At 45.0% G+C, this 19,098-nt stretch overlaps 1 protein-coding gene across 3 annotated transcripts in view; it reads left to right on the top strand.

The window, feature by feature from the left end:
- Window positions 1-14,862, top strand: part of LCOR (ligand dependent nuclear receptor corepressor) — a 131,613-nt gene extending 116,751 nt beyond the window's left edge. The window contains exons 1-2 of one of the 3 annotated variants that reach the window (XR_003001802.1): window positions 321-11,789; window positions 12,242-14,862. Coding sequence is in view for 1 of the 3 variants with exons in the window: in XM_024734950.1 (XP_024590718.1) it covers window positions 276-4,599 (4,324 nt within the window). In the remaining 2 variants the exon portion in view is untranslated. Of the gene's footprint in view, window positions 1-275 lie in introns of those variants that run through there. The other 2 variants (XR_003001801.1, XM_024734950.1) reach the window with 2 other exon arrangements.
- The last annotated feature ends 4,236 nt before the right edge of the window (window positions 14,863-19,098 follow it).

A 19,098-nucleotide genomic window follows, 5' to 3' on the forward strand; every position in this document is an offset into this window, starting at 1 on the left:
GCCACCACAGTGAGAGGTCCACGGACCGCAAAAAAAAAAAAAAAAAGTATGAAAGTTGTCACTAAAAATTGAGAATATAACAGGGCTGGCCTTATATTTTAATGAAGTAAATGCTCCTCATTTATTGAATAAGAAGCATATGGGCACTTAGAACCAGCTTTGGCCAGAGTGTCAATTCTCTGTACAACATGAGTAACATTGATGAATTTCATAATGTAAAAATGGTTCTTTGGAAAATAACCATACTAATTTCTTCTCTCTTTTTGTCTGTCTAGTGAGAACTCAGCAGAGGCAATAGCAGTAGATTCTAACAGTCAGTCGAAGTCCCCGCTGGAGAAGTTCATGGTCAAACTGTGCACTCATCATCAGAAGCAGTTCATTCGTGTTCTGAACGATCTGTACACTGAATCTCAGCCAGGCACTGAGGACCTGCGGCCTTCGGATTCTGGAACAATGGATGCCTCCACCTGCAGTGCTGGCTGTGCCCAGCTCGGCACCAAACATAAGGAAAAGGATGCTCTGTGTCTCAATATGAAGTCTTCTACTTCTGCAGAGTTGTTCGTAGACTCATCAGGCTCTCACAGCCCTCAACACTTGACAGGACAGGCCCTAAAGGAGCCTCCTCCCGAGACAAACTCTGTAGATGGAAGAGAGAATACTTCGACTGTTGTCCAAAAAGATTCCTCTGAACTTCCAACCACTAAACCGAATTCAATGGATAGTTCCACTCTGGGATACCTCACTACATCTAATTCTTCCTCAGTAAACTTCCACCACATCTGTAAGAGCTTGGAGGGGCAAACCACTGGACAGGAGCAAGACACAGATGTGAAAATATGCAAGGATGGTAAAGACCATGTGCAGAGTTCAGCTTTAGTAGAAAATCTAATTGCAGTAAAAGTGGCAACTGAGAATAGCGAGGAGAGCAACAGCTGTATTGTTTCTCAAAGAAATTCATTCAGAGCTTTATCAGAAGAGGCTTGGGACTCAGGGTTTATGGGGAATTCACCTAGAACTGCTGACAAAGAGAATGCTTTACAGTGTAGCTCAAAAACACCTTTACGCCAGGACTTAGAGGCAAGTGAACAAGATTCAAGGCCAAAGCAAGAGAACCATCTTCACTCATTAGGAAGAAATAAAATGGGTTACCATTTACAGCCCAGTGATAAGAGCCAGTTTGATCATTCCAAAGACGGTTGGTTAGCCCCCAGCCCCATGCCACCTGTACACAAAGCATCTAATGGACATTCACGAACCAGGATGCTTTCAACCTCCATTAAGACAGCTCGGAAAAGTAAAAGGGCATCAGGGTTGAGGATAAACGATTATGATAACCAATGTGATGTCGTTTATATCAGCCAGCCAATAACAGAATGCCACTTTGAGAATCAACGATCGGTGTTATCTTCTCGGAAAACAGCCAGGAAGAGTACTCGAGGATACTTTTTCAATGGTGATTGTTGTGAGCTGCCAACTGTTCGCACACTGGCCAGGAATTTACACTCCCAAGAAAAAGCCAGCTGCTCGACACTGGCCTCAGAGGCAGTGGTGACTCCCAAGCAGACCCTTATCATTTCCTCACCTCAGCCTACAGTAGATGTGCAGCATCCCAGAGAAGACAACCCTGAAGAACCTAGTAAAGAAATAACCTCCCTCAAGGAAGGAGACAGAGATGCATCATCTGAAAAGGAGTCTCAAGAGCCTGAGGTTTGCCCTGTGACAAACAACGCAAACCCAAGCAGCTCCTCTAGATCAAAGGAGACAGCAGCCTCCAACCCAGTGTGGCCTCTCCCTGCTCACCTTCCTGAAGAGGATCTTCCAGAAGGCAGCTCCGCGGTCTCAGCTCCCACAGGAAGTGGGATATCTTCCCCTGAACGAGACCAACCGCCAGTTGAACTGCTAGATACAAAGGAGATGAGTGTACCCCAAGATTGTCCCCTGCTTCCCTCCACAGAGAGCCTTTCTGAGGGAGGCAGTGAAGATGTTGTTCCTAGGCCTTGTTCCCCTCCTGAAACAGTAAGTAGAGAGGAAAGTCCTCTGTGCTCAGAAAATCAAAGTCCCCCAGTGGGCTTGGAGCCTCCCACGAGTCTGGGAAAGGCTGAGGAAGACCAAAGCATCGGTACTGAGGCTGAGACCGAAGACACTCAGGAGTTAGATACTGACCCACTCTTGAAGGAAAGCAGCACTTTGACTAATGAAAACCCCAGTGAAATTGAGGAAAGCGAGGCACCAGGTGGTACAGGAAGATTCGAGGGAGAGGATGGTGATGCAAAACATCCTACAGAAAAAGATATGTGTGATCAAAACATTGACTCACCTGAAGAGAATCTGGACAAGAAGAAAAAAGGTAAAAAATTCCCCGAGGCCTCTGATAGGTGCCTAAGAAGTCAACTTTCAGATTCTTCCTCTGCCGATAGGTGCCTAAGAAATCAAAGTTCAGATTCTTCCTCTGCTTGTGCTGAGATCAAGGTTTCTAAAAATCCTGGTGCAAAACGTTCTAAAAAAGAAGGGTATCCTGGTGGGGCAGCACCTGAGAGCTTCCTGACTGAAGGTTTCCATACAAAAGCTCTGGAGGACACTGAAAACCCAAATGTCAATGAAAACCCCTCTGGGAAAGATGCTGAGCAGGAGGGCGAAGGAGGTGGGATGATCACCAGGCAGGCTTTTAAAAACATGCTGGCAAAAGAAGTCAAGGGGGAAGAAGAAGGTGTTTTTCCCAGCAGTGACCCCTTAGCCACAGTTGGCCAGCCCCTGCCTGGAGAGAAACTGGAAATCTATGTTCACTCTAAATTAGGTGAGAACAGTACTCAAGACCCCTCTGAAAGAATTCCTTGTACGTTCCCAGAACAATCAAAAGAGAAGCCAGGACCTGTTCCTGCACAAGAGACAGAAGAGGTTGCAAATGATATAGATAGTGCGGACAGCCCGCGTAAAGATGACGACAGTGACGTGCTATCTAGCACAGTTGGATTGTCAAGTAGTAGAAGTGATGACGCTGCTGGGCCCCCCAAATGGGTCCCAAGGCTTACGAGACTGACCTCCTCAACCTACAACCTAAGACATGCGCATTCTCTGGACTCCTTGGATACTATAAAAGTGACTTCCGAAAAGGAAGCAGCACAAGGAAACACAATGCCAAAGGAAAATGAAACTTCAGAGAGTGGAGATCCCTTAGACGAGGATGATGTGGACCCAGTGGCAGACGACCAGCCAAAGTTTGTAGAATGGTGTGCCGAGGAGGAGAACCAAGAGCTCATCGCCAACTTCAATGCCCAGTACATGAAGGTTCAGAAGGGCTGGATCCAGCTGGAGAAAGAAGCCCAGCCAGCACCAAGAGCAAGGAACAAGTCAGATAAGCTGAAGGAAATTTGGAAAAGCAAGAAAAGGTCACGGAAATGTCGGGGTTCACTGGAGGTTCAAAAGTTTTCTCCTGTTCAGATGCTGTTTATGACAAACTTTAAATTATCTAATGTTTGCAAGTGGTTCTTAGAGACAACTGAAACCCGGTCTCTGGTAATTGTGAAGAAGCTCAATACTCGTCTTCCGGGAGACATCCCACCTGTCAAGCATCCTCTTCAGAAGTACTCTCCTTGCAGCCTGTACCCCAGTTCACTCCAGGCTGAACGCCTGAAGAAACACTTGAAGAAATTTCCCGGAGCTACTCCTGCTAGAAACAATTGGAAAACACAGAAGCTCTGGGCTAAATTCCGAGAGGATCCTGACCAAGTGGAGCCAGAGGATGACAGTGACGTTAGCCTCAGCCCCAATCCTGAAGACAGCATAGAGGAGGTCAAGGAAGGTAGAAATAGCCATCCTCCCACAAACTCACCTACCCCTGCCAGTACCCGGATCCTTAGAAAATACTCCAACATTCGAGGAAAGCTCAGAGCCCAGCAGCGTTTGATCAAGAATGAGAAAGTGGAAAGCCCATTTGGTCCGGCTGTGGAAAGTAAACAGAGTTGTAAGAGTGTGTGCATCAACCCTCTGATGTCCCCCAAGCTTGCCCTGCAAGTAGGTGCAGATGGGTTTCCTGTTAAGCCCAAGAGTACCGATGGAATGAAGGGAAGGAAAGGGAAGCAGACGTCTGAAATCTCACCGAAAGCAGAAGTTCAGAATAAACGCAAGAGGACAGAAGGCGGCAGCACTCAGGACAGGAAGGACAAGGGAGCTGCGATGAAGGCCAGCAGAGAAAAGCACGTTGATGGATCCACCAGAACCCCCGCTGCCAAGAAGCCAGCTGCAAGGGACAGAGTCAGCCAACTGCCCAAAAAGACGACTTTGAAAGAGAAGAAAGGGAAGATCCCTAAAAAGTCACCTGGGAAGAGCTGCCCTCCCTCCAGGAAAGAAAAAGAGAATACAAACAAAAGACCTACCCAGCCCTCCCCCTCGGAGATGGTGACAAAACCTGCAAAGCAAAAAGGGGCAGGTGAGTCCTCTTCAAGGCCACAGAAAGCCACAAATAGGAAGCAGAGCAGTGGAAAGACTCGGGCCAGACCCTCGACGAAAACCCCGGAGAACAGTGCATCCCAGAGAAAGCGAAAGCTGAAGGCAAAGCTGGACTCTTCCCACAGCAAACGGAGGCGGATGGATACAAAGTGATTGGAAGGGCAGTATTCAAGAGTTAAAACTGTTCTATAGAAGTAACCCTTTATTTTGCATTAACTAAATCTGCTTTTATAAGCTTATCAAGCCTTTCAAATCTGCAGTTAATGGAGAACACCACAATTTAAGATGTCAGAAATTGCGTCTCAGATGGAGAAGGGAACTTGCAGAGTCTTTCTCTGAGGCTGAGTAAGGGAAGTTATATATTATATTCTGGTTGTTCCTTGGGTTTTAAACTTGGAACCAAGCAGTTTTAGTTTTTAAAAGTACAGTGCCTTATTTATCCTTTTTGTTTTTAAATTTACAAAAGCTAAAAAGCTGATCTATGTGATTAAAGGCTTGTATTTTATACTTGATGCACAAGCACTTGTACTGTAGCCGAGAAGACCACCATCATGCACATAAAAGTAGCTTTTCAGCAGCCACCCTGCGGTATCTGTACATGAACAGATGCTCCTCTTTGCAAACCCCAGCAGTGAACTTCCCTCTGTCTCGTTTGTTTAAATGATATTTGAAAGCTAAACCAAATCATTTTTATGGTATGTGGAGAATGCAGAGGGAATTTATAATTATTATAAAAGATTAATATTTCTGTTACCCCATTTAAAAAATTCATATTCATTGTTGGTCACTCATCTCTGATCTTTTGTCATTTGAAGAAATGTATTCTAAATTATGTGCCCATGGGATAAGAGGTGAGTCACAAGGTGTTAATATTGACTTATGGGCTCTAAAAGTTATTCACATCCCCCAAATTATTTGCATTACTGATTCTTATCATCCTTTTCATTTTTGGGCTTGCAGGATTGCTAGCACACTAATGAGGTTTTCATCCTACTTTGGGGGGGGGAAAAAAAAAACTAGGACCTTTTTTCCATCTTGTAGCCATAATTTGACAATTAGGATAAGAGTGACCGTTCTGATTTTTTCCTTGCCCTGAGTACTTCCACAGTCAAAGAAAGCCAAAATGTTATTTTCAGTAATAGAAAAGTTTAAGATGTGTGTGTGTATGTTTGGGTGCATTTGCATGTGGTTATAAGCCACAAATGTCTCCCAAGCCCAGTTTTACAGTAAAATTCTTTCTTCTCCATGCAGTGTGATAGGGTGTTCATGAGCTGAGTAATTAGCATATGCCAGATGACTTAAATGTAGCCCAGGGTCTCTGTGAGTATCCCCCAAATCACTATGGCACCAGACTCAGAGAGGTGTAAACAACACAGAATTGTATAAAGGTCAGAGCAGCCTTGCTGTTGGAGAAAGGAGCACCAACATCTCACAGTGTGCCCATACACACCCCTGTACCAGGAGCTAATGTTCAGTTGGTATTCCAATGTGAAATGTACATGGTTAGAGTAGTAGGTGCCCTTTCTGATTGGTTAGCACCGTACTAGCAGTTAATACTTGTAGTATTACACTGGCCTCTGTCATGTCAGGCTCTGTTTCATGGCTCAAAAGTGTGAGCTGCAGTATTTGTAACTGATGTTGTTTGAGGCCTAAGATGGGTACATTGGCTTTACCTTGGTGCCTATGACATTGCTCCATTATAACATAGTGTGTACTCGACATCTCCATTGGGCCACTCTACCAGTAAGGCTTGGTTGCTAAAGCCTCAGCCAGCTTCTCTAACATGCTCTCTCCCCAGAATAGGCTTGTATGAATAGCTGCTACTCTCTCCTCTTTATTAAAAATGTTTCCGTTCATATTGCTTCAGATCTGTTTGGATTAACCCAGATGTACCTTTATTCATGCATTAGTTCATTCAAATCATGATAAAACAGGTTTTCTACCCATTCTGTTAAAGTTTTGCTGTATATAATGAAAACTTCTGATTGGATAGGACTGGAGAAAAGCATTTGATTCATGGGAAATTGAAAATTGTGTTGAATTTTATAGATAGTGAAGTTTACTATCTTCCATGAAGCCTTGATTTTTCTTTCGTGGTGTCTCCTCTATCCCATGAGTCTTTTTCTCCTTGTTAATATCTTTGACTGTGGCCATTCATGACGCTGCTGAGTGTGTGTGCCGGCAGCCTTTCTCAAGTCGCACAGAAGCATTAAGCTGTTTTACGTAGGTTCGTTTAATCTATAAAAGTGGTTTTAAAGTTTTAAAAAATCTTTTCATATAGTCGTCACTGGATATTGTTTTTGCGGTGACTTAAACGGTGGAGGTTTGCCCACGTCAGGTGTGCGGATCCCTGTAAATACGTTCAAGGTGCCCCCTTAGCTGCATATAGACTACCTTGTAAGGGTGCTTGGATTAGGTTAGGGATGTCAGGCTGTAAGTTGGTGGTACTTTTCCAGTTGCTGGTTTATAATTCATTCCATTACTTTTCTAAGTTCTTTTTCATTTTTAAAAGCTTACTTCAAGATAACAGCCTTCTCTCCCATTCTAGGCAGCATTTGAGATAAGGTATCAATGTTTATGTATTTATTTCATACACCTAACAATGCAATGGATCATCTTTAAAATCAACTTACACTTTATAGTAGACCACATTTAAATAGACTGGGATTCTACATAATTAAGACACTTAAAAGTTTAGAATTATTTTCATATTTGTTGAATCTCATTTCTTCTTATTCAGTTAACTTTACTAATAGAAGAAAAGAAAAAAAGCAAACTTGAGGGCCGACTCTGGAAGCCCTTTCACACTTAGAACAGATGCTGGCAAACCTGTCTCCCAGACACCTCCAAGCCTTGGTTTCATCTCGAGTCTCCCCTTATTTTCCCTCTCTTGCAAAGACCTCCTTCCTATAGCCATTGTCACAGTGTGGCTTGCCACTCGATGCAAAGGCAGTCTGTCCCACCTTCTGGATTCCAAATTTGAAAGGAATTCTCCTCCTGGGCCTGTGCTCAGTGAAGTGACGTTGGAGCTGATGTTGATGACCAGAGAACATTGGTATTTCCTCTAAGCTTCTGGAGGAGCTGGAAGACGCCTGGGAAGCGATCACTGAAGCTCTACCATAGCTCCCCAGAGGTGAGCCCTCTTCAGGAGACCCATTTCTATCTCCCATTTTCTATCCCCTGAGGCTCCCTGGGTTTGGGAGGACAGCATGGAGACTGTACCCTCAGTTGGGGTCCAGAGCCTCACCCCTAGCACTTCCTCAGACGTGTAGCAATCTTGCAGCGCAGCAGGAAGGCCATGAACCTTTGTTGTGCTCTTGAGGCTTCTTATATACAAATGTTATTAATGTCTGTTAACCTGCAGTTGCTAGTCCCTTGGCTCCCTTAGGTAGGCCAATTCTGTTGTGTCTGTACTTCATTAAAGACTTCTACACAAGCCTTATTTAAAAAATAATCTTAGGCTGTGGGTTTCGTGCCTCATTGTTCCTGCATAGTATAGATAGGTGTTAGTCATCCTTTCACAAAGGTGGTGCTTTTAATAGGATCCTCTACGCATCACATACTGTGCAGGTGAATTTCTCACTGTTCAGATAGGTCATCAGTAAAACATCACTTCAAGACGGTCATTTTGAATTGAAGTTTGAACTCTTTTCTCCCTTGTGATGAATTCTGTAGTGATGACTGAAGCTGTCACCATCATTTGTGGGCAGTTTGCCTGTTGATCAATGGACCTAAGAGCCAAGTAGGAAAGGTCAACATGCTGTGTGAGGCAAGCTGGAGATGCCCTAGTGTCACCCTCAGTGAGTCTGGGTCTTGTCACTGCCCCTGGGACTGGGCTGGAGTTTCCCAAGGTACTGGCCCAAGTTGCCACACCCACTCCTTTTGGTATTAGGTCAGCCCATGCAGGGTCTCATTTGGCCTACAGATGATCTTTCACAGGTCTGCAAACTGTGGGCTGGTCGTTCTTTTGTAAATAAAAGGTTTTTGGAACACAGTCACTCCCATTTGTTTATGTATTGTCTCTGACTGCTTTCCAGCAGAGTTGGGCATCTGCGACAGAGACCACATGACCCACAAAAGCCTAAAATATTTACTACCTGGACCTTTAAGAAAAAGTTTGCTGACCCATGCCTGAGAAAAGAACCTTTTTTTCAGGATAAAAAAAGCTTCCCTGGTGTATCTTCTCCTTCCTTCTGCCTCTTCACCTGTCTTCTTCTTTTCTTCTCCTTCCTCCTTATGTTACCTCAATTTTGTTCTTTTTGCATGTCTTTATTTTTTCTTGCTACAGAAAAGACACATTATATTGCCACAGCACATCAGATACCATCTCCTGAAACTTGAGCTACCTTAGCCTCACATCCTGTTAGGATCACCCATCACAGTGGTCAAATCGAGGCCACCTTAACCTCTGGAGTCAGAATCCATGAGCAACTAGGAATGCAGAGTTCTAACATGATGTGGCCTGGGCCTCTCCTTTCATTCAGTTTTTATCATAGACCTGACTCTGGCTTCACTTCTTGTTTATTACTAAAGTAAGCCAAATTTTGTTTCTTTCAAAATTAGTTGAGACAACTTTAGGTGGATGTTCAGTTTTCTGAACCTTACATTTAGATATGGAAAAGCCTTTTCACAGAGAGGAAACAAAGTCCAATCATAAACCCAAGGCATTGTTTATTATGTAATATTTTTGGCCAGCTTCTAGGAAAATAAAAAATATATTGGCACTGATAACTTTTTTCAGTTACCTACTCTTCTTTCAAAATAACTTTATCAAAGGCACACCAGCAACTGAAAGATAGAGGCTTGAAGTGCTTTAGAAAGGCTAATAGAAAATTGGAGCCTATTATAACCTGAGCGTGACTGAGAAGTTATGGATGATTAGATTAAATCCTGTCAACTGCCAAGGTTTTGTCTTCCCCCTCCCCCAAAACTCAAGGATCTGTTTCTCAGTGGCTCTAAAACAGTGACTGTGCCTTTTGTTTTGAAACGTAATTATCATTTTGAATTCTTAACTATGAATCTTTATCTTCTTATGGCTCGGTATCCACTGAAATATTGGAAATTTTTCTGAGTATGAAATCATGTCTATGTAAGGCATCAGCGAGGCAACCCTCACATCCCAGCAGTAAATACTCTACCCCAGGCTTGCTCCCAAGTCCTTTTCAGGGAGAAGGAGAAAATAAAAAGATGATTGTATTTAATACAAGCAGAATTATGGGAAGCCTTTTGAGACAGCCTTCGATATAGTTCATGCCTTGAAATGTCAGAACAAACTGCTGTATTCTACAGTGGACGGATTGGAAGGCATGAAAGTCTGACCTCCTTCGCTTAAAGATACTTTCATGCTCCGGCGGAAACCCAGAGCTCTCTGATGCTGCTTGCCATGCTATACTGGGGACGCAGGGAACCACCTGAGTCACCTTGCAGGCATCCTTGCTCATGCTTCTGCCCTTGGAATTGAGCCACAGCTGGCCGGTTCCTTGCATTACCTTCCCTTTGTCTGATCATTTCCCCAGAGCCCTGGTGGTTTATGTTAGTGCTCAGAGGGGCAGGTGTGCAGTTATGCTCGCCAGTGAGCAAAGTGACTCAGAGGCTCTCTCACCTGCCTGGGACCATTCCATTTAACATGAGGTGCCCAGTAGGCAGGCCACATGGAAGTAGATTGCGTATTAAAAAAAAAGCCACTTGCCCATGGTTTTATAATATACCAGAGATTGGAGGAGTGCATTGTACCTTGTTTTTTAAAGGGTTATGTTAAAAAAAAAAAGTAAAGAGACCCCATGTGGCCCACACAGCCTAAAATATAAGCTATTTACTACCTGACCCTTTAAAGAAAAGGTTTACTGGCCCTTGCAATATGTCATTCAAGATCAAATTGTGTGGCCAGTTAGGCACAAACTTATTTTTTTATGTAGTGCAGCATTGCAACATCTCTTTCCTTTTAGATTTCACGGTTTCTGCCTGTTCGATCTTAGCACACAGCTGCTGTTCCACGTTATTCCTGACTAATGCTTGTGTATTAGAGAAAAAAATATATCTCCCTTTGTGGATTGAGTATTTGTTGAATCGTGGACATTCAATCTGATCTACTAGGATAACTAGTTAAAGTTAAAAGTACAAAGTCTTTTAAACTAAAAGTACTACAGTTGTCTTCATGTTTATGAGTCAGGGTGAACTTGACTCTCATGGAGAGGTACTCCCCTACAGCAGTGCTCAACACAAACGGATTTCCTCGTGAACTTAAAGCCTAGAATAGTGCCTCTCCCAGCAGGCAGAGAGCATGTTAGTTTCACCCCCAGAAGCTATACAGTATATTCATGTACAGTGTATTTGCAAGTTTATCACTCCCCAAGCTTTGGTCATTACTTGTGAATATAAATGGCTGGTCTTTTTACCTGTCTGAACCTCTAATCCAGATTACCCATCCTCAGCTCTCTTAAAAATACCAGCATGTCGATGGCACCTTGTCAGCCCACCAGCAGTTTTAGACTGAAGTTCAGAGCTCTCTGGCCTGGCCAGTGACGCCTGCTCCTGGTCAGGCCTAACTCACCTCATTTTGAGGACCCACCTTTGGCACCTTGCCTCTTCCCTCTTCTGCTTATGCCCCAAGCCCCCTTCCAGGAGGCCTCTGGGAAGTCTCCTACCTTTCAAGTGCTTCACTGAACATATGTATGTTGTATTAGAAGCATTTCTTTTCATAACTATTTTTCTTCTCGTAGTTAGCCATTGGGTCCAAATGTAGTCACCTTACCAACTTTCTCACTCAAATCGTTTTCTGTAATCTACACTTCATGTCGTCTTGTAGCTAAATCTGTAGAATTTGGGAACTAGTTTGTGGAAGAGATGCTATACAAACAAGATTTTCATAATTTTGTATATTTGTACCACAGGTAGGGATTAGTTTTAGAGCCACTATAGCTTAAGGTTATAAGTTTCACCTGTGATTTCTGCATTCTTAATAGTTCTAGGAGACTATGTGACTATGATTTCAAATACATATATATAAAATACGTATTTATACACACCACTGTGAAATTTATTTCACTGTGTAAATAGTGGTATTTTCCTGTTCAAATGCTTCTATAGAAAGTATTTATTTTAACAAAAAAAATTAATGTCAAAAGGGCTTTCCAAAAAAGTTTTCTTTCTAGAGAACCCATCCTCCCCAGCTGCGATGCTCGGCCGCTGAACCCCCAGACAACATAGTGAAGGCAGAAGGGTGAGCCTTGAAGCCCTCACTGTATTGGGGCAGATGCAACTGGATTGGGAACCTGAGCACAATCCCCACTGTCACCCCATCCCAGAACAAAGTGGGTCTCCCACAGTCGGTGTGGCTGCACCAGGTATGGCATCGGGGCTTGCCTCCAGCAGCCCACATTTTGCATGCGCAGTTGGTACATTCAGCTGTAGATTTCAACATCCTGTGCAGGGAGGTGAGCCTTAGTTGTAACCCCAAGGAAATCCAAACCTATACCTGTGGGATATGGAGAAACCACTGGTTGCCTAAAGAAAGCATTAAGATGTATTTTAGTCTTTCTCACCTTCGTGAAAGACACCTGTTCCCACTCTCGTTAACCACGGGAGATAAGCACGTTTCCTCCTGCACCTTGACTGAGTACTGAGCGCCTCAGCTCGCTGCCTCCTCCCTCTCTCAGCAGATGTGGGCCAGCCCACCTATAACTGATGGTACACACTGAGGTCATCTGCTCTAAGATGTGTGCAGCTTTACTTCCCAGGAGTCCTGGTCTGCAATTCAGCACCCGTAAATGTAATGGAACTAATGCTTTCCCATCAGGTTCCTCTTCCCTGTGCCCCATTCCTGGGCACCCCTGTCTGAGTCACGATTCTCATTCTGCCCGGCTGGCTGGACTGAGAACTGCAGCTCCAGGACTGCGGTGAGCTTGGGACTGGACACACAGGGATTTGTGTCATCCATTTGAACCATAATTAGCATATTTACTTATGGCCTCCCTTTGTCTTTTCTAAACAAATGAGGAAGACACTTGAACAGTAATGCTGGAGAATGTTTTTTTCAGATGCTATTTGTAAGCAAATCTGATTTTAAGATGAAATGTGAAAGGGTAACTAGGTGCCAGGGAATTTAGCACTGAACTAGACAGTCAGAACTTTTTTAACCTTTGCAGGAAGAAACAAACTTTGCTCTCATCTAAATGTTCACGAGAAATAATGTTGTAAATAGTTTTTTAAAAATATTTATTACATGTGCTGTGTACAGATTCATGTTCTGAGTGATGTTGGTTTGCATTGTAGTATTGTAGAAGAATATATTTTGAGCAGTGGACTTCCTTTCATGACACAGTTCACACATGGAGAAAGAACAAAAACCAGCAGGTTGAGAGCTGTTTGGGGCATTTGATCTGTAATGTTACATCAAATCCAAGCTTTAATCGTTCCCTCTTCTCATCTGGTTATGTTATATATTGTATATTATATATATATATATATATATATATATATATATACACGCACACACACACACAGACACACACATATGTATGATAAACCGGTCAGTGGTCAGCCCCCAGACCTGCAGAGCAGATTTCCAGGTTTTCTTTCTGATGTGTTGCCTGTAAGCAATAAGATTCTAGGTAATAGCATTTATTCCGGGCTCTGCGTTAGCCCTTGTCTCAGAGGATAGGGTGGGGGTAGAACAGCTCTTGCTAAGACCTCTTGCCTTTGCTGGAGAGGTTGCTGTACTTGAATTTTTGCTTCTGTTTGTCTGCACGCTCCTTCACATCATACGACACTAGCGATGGATGAGAAATCTGCCAGCACCAGACACATCAAAAATTGGGCATAGAGACTGAAGAATTATCAATTTTCCGTGAATTTGTAGGGTTTACAGAATCTAGCTGAGGCAAAACGCATTTGGCTGTAGCATAAGTGTAAGAACCTTTCACATTAAAAATGTAAATGGCCAATAAAATGACTGTATCTGAGCTACCTTTAAGAGCTAGCCCATTTCCTGTACTCCTCCTCTGTGCCTGAGTTTGAAATATCTGAAGCCCTCTCCGTGTCTGGGGTTAAACCGTTTAGGTTCATGCAAAGAGGGCAGTTGCCTCTCCAAGCGTCCCAGCGTGTTCAGTCCAACAGATTTCTAAGCTGTTTAGCAGCCTCTCCTTGTGACCGTCCTGAACTTTATGAAAAATACCCCACACCCAGATAACCATTAATAGAATAATGTAGTTTTTTAGGCTTTTGGAATATGTCTTCTCTTTTGTATTTATGATGGTGTTTGGAATTTTTCACTAGTGTTTTTTTAGATTGAAGTGGGTGCATTAGGATAAAACTTTCCATTGCTGAGCCTGAAGCAAGCAAGAGGAAAGAAGCGGACCTATGTTGTGTCTTTGGGAAGGTGACTACTTCTTGTGGTGGGGGGAGGGCGGGGGTGCGTTATAGATTATGTGGGGTAAAATAGAATTCCGCCCTGAGGCTCCCCGAGCCTTATGGCCTTGTAATAAAGAATCCCTTTATTAGCCTCACTTAATCTCAATAGAAGCCTGCTGTTTACCCTCAGGGAACAAGTAGTTTTCAAAATTGAGCTCCTCCCAGGTCATTGGCCAGTGCCTGTGTGCAGGCATTGGTCATCTTTGTGAACTCATGGCATTATTTTCCCATATGTATTATGATATTAAGAAATTCAACCCCAACCTGTATGAAAAGCACAGCCCAGGGTCCTACTTTTAGGCTAGAGTTAATGCCTTTGAGAGGCCAGGGGGTCATAGGAGGCCCATGCAATTTAACTGAAGCTCAGGTGCCGTGTTGGGTTTTTATTGGTTTCAGGCCACAGCCTTCAGAGTGAGTTTAGGGCAGGGCTGCTGATCCGGCTGTGGATCCAGGGAGCTCTAAGATGAATCTCTACCGTTCCTTTAAAGGTCTTTCTGGTTCTTCCCAGTGTTGTCATTGCCGAGGTCAATCTCGTAGTTGTTCAGATGTGCTCCTTTTTGCTGTCTTGTGAGTCTTAGCCAGCGATCCAGATGCCCAAGGACAGAGTCTTCAGAGGGCCTAGCTCCTTCCTGGTACCAAGCGTGTGATCCTGACCTGTGTGAAGGCGGTCTTGTCAAAAGTAGTGAAATGAGAATCTCTGCAAACGGTAATCCGGATGATCAGCATGTATCCCTTGGGCCTGGACTTCCACTATGTTAGTGAGTGTAGGAAAATACTGTGTCTTTTATGGAAGAAAATTCAATGTATGCTGTGAATTTGTTGGTTTGAAACATTGAAAATTTTTCATTAGACAATGTTTACATACCTCACCTGAAGAACCTTTGAGAGTGTATATATAAAATTTAAAATATATTAAGTTGCTTTAAAACAATATGTATAGCTATAAAAGTTGGAGTTATTTTAACTTTGAATATGTACCAAGTCTCTTAAATATTGAAATCTTGTGGACTTTTTGTGCTTCTGTGTTTTACTTTCCTATTAGACCATGTAGGAAACGGTGTTCTTGTTATTGGTAAAGGGGCCCTCACTGAAATCCAAGCTTGGAAGGATTTCCTTTGTTGTTTCAGATTTTCTAGTTTGGTTTTGAGGGTTGGGTTATGGAGCTAGAGGATGTGTGGGCGGGATCTCTCGAACGTTGACATCTATTCCATGAGCTTTTCCTAGGCGCTTATTTTGTTGCAGCGTATTAAACTTCTTTGATATTAAAGTGTGTTTGTGTAGTTACTGGAGAGGGTACAGAAAGCACTGAAGCCCAGCATTCAACTTGTCGCCTACGGCAAAGTTGGTAAGTTGCCAGAAGGAACCAAAAAGCAATAATTCTTACTACTTTTGCCTCGGCCACTGATGTTGGGACTTAAAGGAACATCGTTTGGTAGATCTATGGCCGTTTTGTGAGTTATGCCTGACTTCAGGGAATAGAAAACACAATGGATGATCCTTGGGAATTCCCATGGCAGAATTGGGAAGGTGCCGGTGCTTCATCCTGAGGTGCAAGGAGCAACTGAATCCGCGCTTCTGACCTCAGGTATGCCACTGCTAGGTGAGGGGGGATGTGCACAGCACCCCGGCTTTCTGGAGCCCATGTTGGGGTATGGCAGGAAATCCTTCCATTTACTCGATCCATGACCCGTTTCATTATATTCTTTCAACTCTCCTGGAGATGAGTCTATTTAGGGATCCAGTGAGCCCGTGATTCCCGTGGAATCTGCCACAATTTCATTAACAAGTTCACCGGACAGTGGCCATTGACATGCAGAACTCCACCCGATGGAAATAACCCTGAGCTGGCAGTCAGGCCGCCCTCCTTAATTTGAATTTGGAGAACTGTCTTGTTCCAGAGGAGGACTTTTCGTTGTTGAAATAGACCTCTCTTTTCCTCCACTATTCATCCTGTGGTAGAATAACTGGAATCTGACATGAGAGATGCAGACTGGCTTGGGGTGAGGGAACATCTCTAAAATGAACTCTCAGGGCTCAGGACATAGGGGTGATAGAGGTGCATTATCACCAATACGGGGAAGTGTGGCAACTCTAGCTGGAAGCCTGGGCATCCCTTCGACTCCCTCCACCCCCCAGCCAAGCCCTGCTGTGCCCATTCCCTTGGCTAGATATTTCCTTGTAACTGAAATGTGCCACTTACTTTACTCTAACTCAGGTTGCAGACTGGTGGCTGACAGTTGTGTTTTATTTAGCCAGTGTTTAAAAAACAGTATTTTAAAACTGAGTGTTTACATAAAAATTGATTTCTAGCTTCTCTTTTAAAAAAAGATAATGAAGATCTGACAAAATTAGTGCGTGGTAAGAATCAGTTGAAGCTGGGTAGATTGGAAAGCTCACCCTTCAGGTCATCACAGTATGCCTCATTTACCATTTGTCCCTTGCTCTTTACAGTAGGGAACCAGGTCTCTATCCCTGCTGCTTTATCAGAAGCGGCAGTACAAATGATGGGCTGAAGGGCGTGTGCCAACTTGATTCATTTAGGTAAGTAACCTACTGGCCTCTCCAGACTCTTGAGCTTACAACCCTATTTTAACCTGTTTTCTGTCCTGTAGCTGGTTCATTACATTTGCTCCCAAATCCCTCATTGCTTTGAAGGCACTGCAGTTACCATCACTGCCCACTTTCAAGGTGACCATGTGCTGTTAAGGTGTGGCATATGTGACCGTCACCACGAGCAGGAAATCAGTTTATGGTCCTGCATTAGAGGAGGGCCAGCGGGGACCCCTTGGTGTCAGGGGGCTTGCCCAGCCTCACTGCCAGGGCCTGGCCTCACCAAGACACTGAGGTCACTCACCCTACAAAGCTCAATTTGAGTGCAGTTCTGTGGTCTGAAGTCATAGTAGAACCACTGTAGAAGTAGGTTTGCCTCCTTTCTCCACTGATCCCTAAGAACTACTGTTCTGGTGCCTGACAGGTCAACCTTACAGGACAGTTGGAGAAGCCGCACCAATCTGTTGCCCTGACGCTCTAAAACCTTCAGAGCCATGTTAAATATGGGCATGGCTCTGTACACAAACTTACAAAACATGGGTGTGACACTTGGAGAGAAGTGAGGATGGACAGCCTCCCCAGATCCGTGTGTGCTGTACCGTGTCAGGCTCTGTTCTCACACTGACATCCCCAGGGAGCTATGACTAAGCCACCCCCCAGACCTCCCCTTCCTTCTTCAGGGGGAACAGGCCTCCTTTGCCACTTCAGGAAGGCTAGAGAGTTCCAAGGGCAGATACCCTACATGTGCTGTGTCTAGGCTCCATGCCTGGATTGTGGCTGGTTTATGGGCAGCCCAGAAACTCTCGCCCGTGCGAGGTTGTGTGTCAGCAGCCCTGGGCTCATCCTTGATGCAGAAAAAGAGATCAACAAAGGCAGAACCTGAGTGAATCAATTTCATGTTCATAGGAAGACAACAGACAATATCCAACATGTTCTAAAATAACACGTCTCAGGACAGGGCAGGTGTGGCTCCCCCAGGAGCTTGTTCTAAACCAGTCTCTTTAAAAGAGTGATCCAAACAAGACTACAGAACCCCCTCACCCCAAACCAAACCAAATGTCACAACTACATAGCATCTGAAAAGCGAAGCAAGACACTGGATGTTGACTTTAACATATAAAAATACTATAACAAAAGGAAATACAAATATATATTAGAATCTGTTAAGTATTCTGTGTAAAGAGATACTTTCATGGTTAGGCTAACAGCAGGCAAAGAAGAGACAAAGTCCAGGCTTTTCCGTTTCCTGACACCTGCACAGGGAGCCAGGGCCACTGTCGCCTGCAGTGCTGCCAAAGCAGCAGCAACTTTGGGACTTGCCCTGCTTATGTCTCTTCAGTAGAACCAGCCGAGGACGACGTCCAAGTGAACTGGAGTCTCTACCAAAGGGGTGGCAAGGCTTGGAAATGATTTCTCAGATGATTTCGCGGCAGCCTTCTTCTGGGACTCGGCGGGCCCAAACGTGAACAGGCAAGGTGTGTGATGATCCAGTTCCTTAGTAACTTTCGGGTTGGTGGTTCAGTTGAGGAAAACTTGATCCTGGGGCGCATGGGTCTTTCGGCCCCTTGCTGCCCTCACCCTTCTGGTGTATCCCAGTCTTCTGGCTCGACCAAGGGTGAGTATGGAGCTGGGCTGGGGCGCGGGGTGCTGTGGAGGGGTGGACAGGGGTGGCAGCAAGCTCGCAGGGTGCTCCCTGCAAACAAACACTCCATCCTCTGCCCTCCCAAACCCACGGCACTGGGAGTGCAGGACTCCTGGCAGCCAGTACCTGTCTGCAGGTGCCCTTTCCACTTCTGCAGAGCGAAGAGGTCCTGCCAGACATCGCCCCTCAAGCCCGGGGAACGGTTTCTGCAGGTCAGTGAGGAATGGTGGTGGCCAGGGGAAGGTGTATGTCTCAGGGTTGGTGGGTTCCAGAACCCTCTCTTCCGTGGAAGGGGCAGGCTAGCTACACTTGAGCTTTCCTTCCTACCCAGCCTGGTGCTGGCTGCTGTCCAGGTGCCCGCAGGGGCCCAGAAAGTCTAGGTAAGAGATGGATGCTGTGCAGCCCTAAGAGAAGCCCCTCGAGGCCCAGGCTGCTGCCCATGGGTGTGAGGGGTGCTGTGGCCTTGCTCAGAGTTCCAAGAAAATAGAGCCTGGCCCCTGGTGAGGGGCAGATCCAGCCTTCAGGACGCCTCCCCAGGTGGACAGGGCAGGGTCCTCTTCCTATTACAGGGGACCCAGGACTCCAACTCACTGGCCTGAGTCCCAGGGTAGTGGAGCACACCAGGCGCGCTCAGTCCTAGGAGGCTCCAGGATACTCGGTACCAAGGGCTCCACCTGCTGCCCGCAAGCACAAGGCCACCTCAGCCCCAACACGACACACTCCCCTGACCCTGCCTTCTGTTTGCAGATGGAAGGAGCCAGGAAAGGGACATGCTCACCCTCCTTGCCCCCCAGGATCCCCCAGGGGCACACACTCTTGGGGAGACACTGGGACAGGAGAGCGTGACCTATCTTGCTTCCAGCCAGCTCGCCATTTGGGCACAAAGATCTTTCTGCGTTTTCATTCTGCATGAAGAGAAGCATTTGTAGTCACAGGGCCACATGTTCGATGACTCTTCAGACACTGAGTCCTTCCTTGCAAACACTTGGAGTGAGCAGCTCTGGCCTGGGCCGGTGTCTGTGGTTGGAGCCCTCACTCGCCTCAGATCCCTT

The sequence above is a fragment of the Neophocaena asiaeorientalis genome, unplaced genomic scaffold (assembly GCF_003031525.2).
Source record: "Neophocaena asiaeorientalis asiaeorientalis breed wild unplaced genomic scaffold, Neophocaena_asiaeorientalis_V1.1 scaffold240, whole genome shotgun sequence".
Taxonomy (NCBI): Eukaryota; Metazoa; Chordata; class Mammalia; order Artiodactyla; family Phocoenidae; genus Neophocaena; species Neophocaena asiaeorientalis.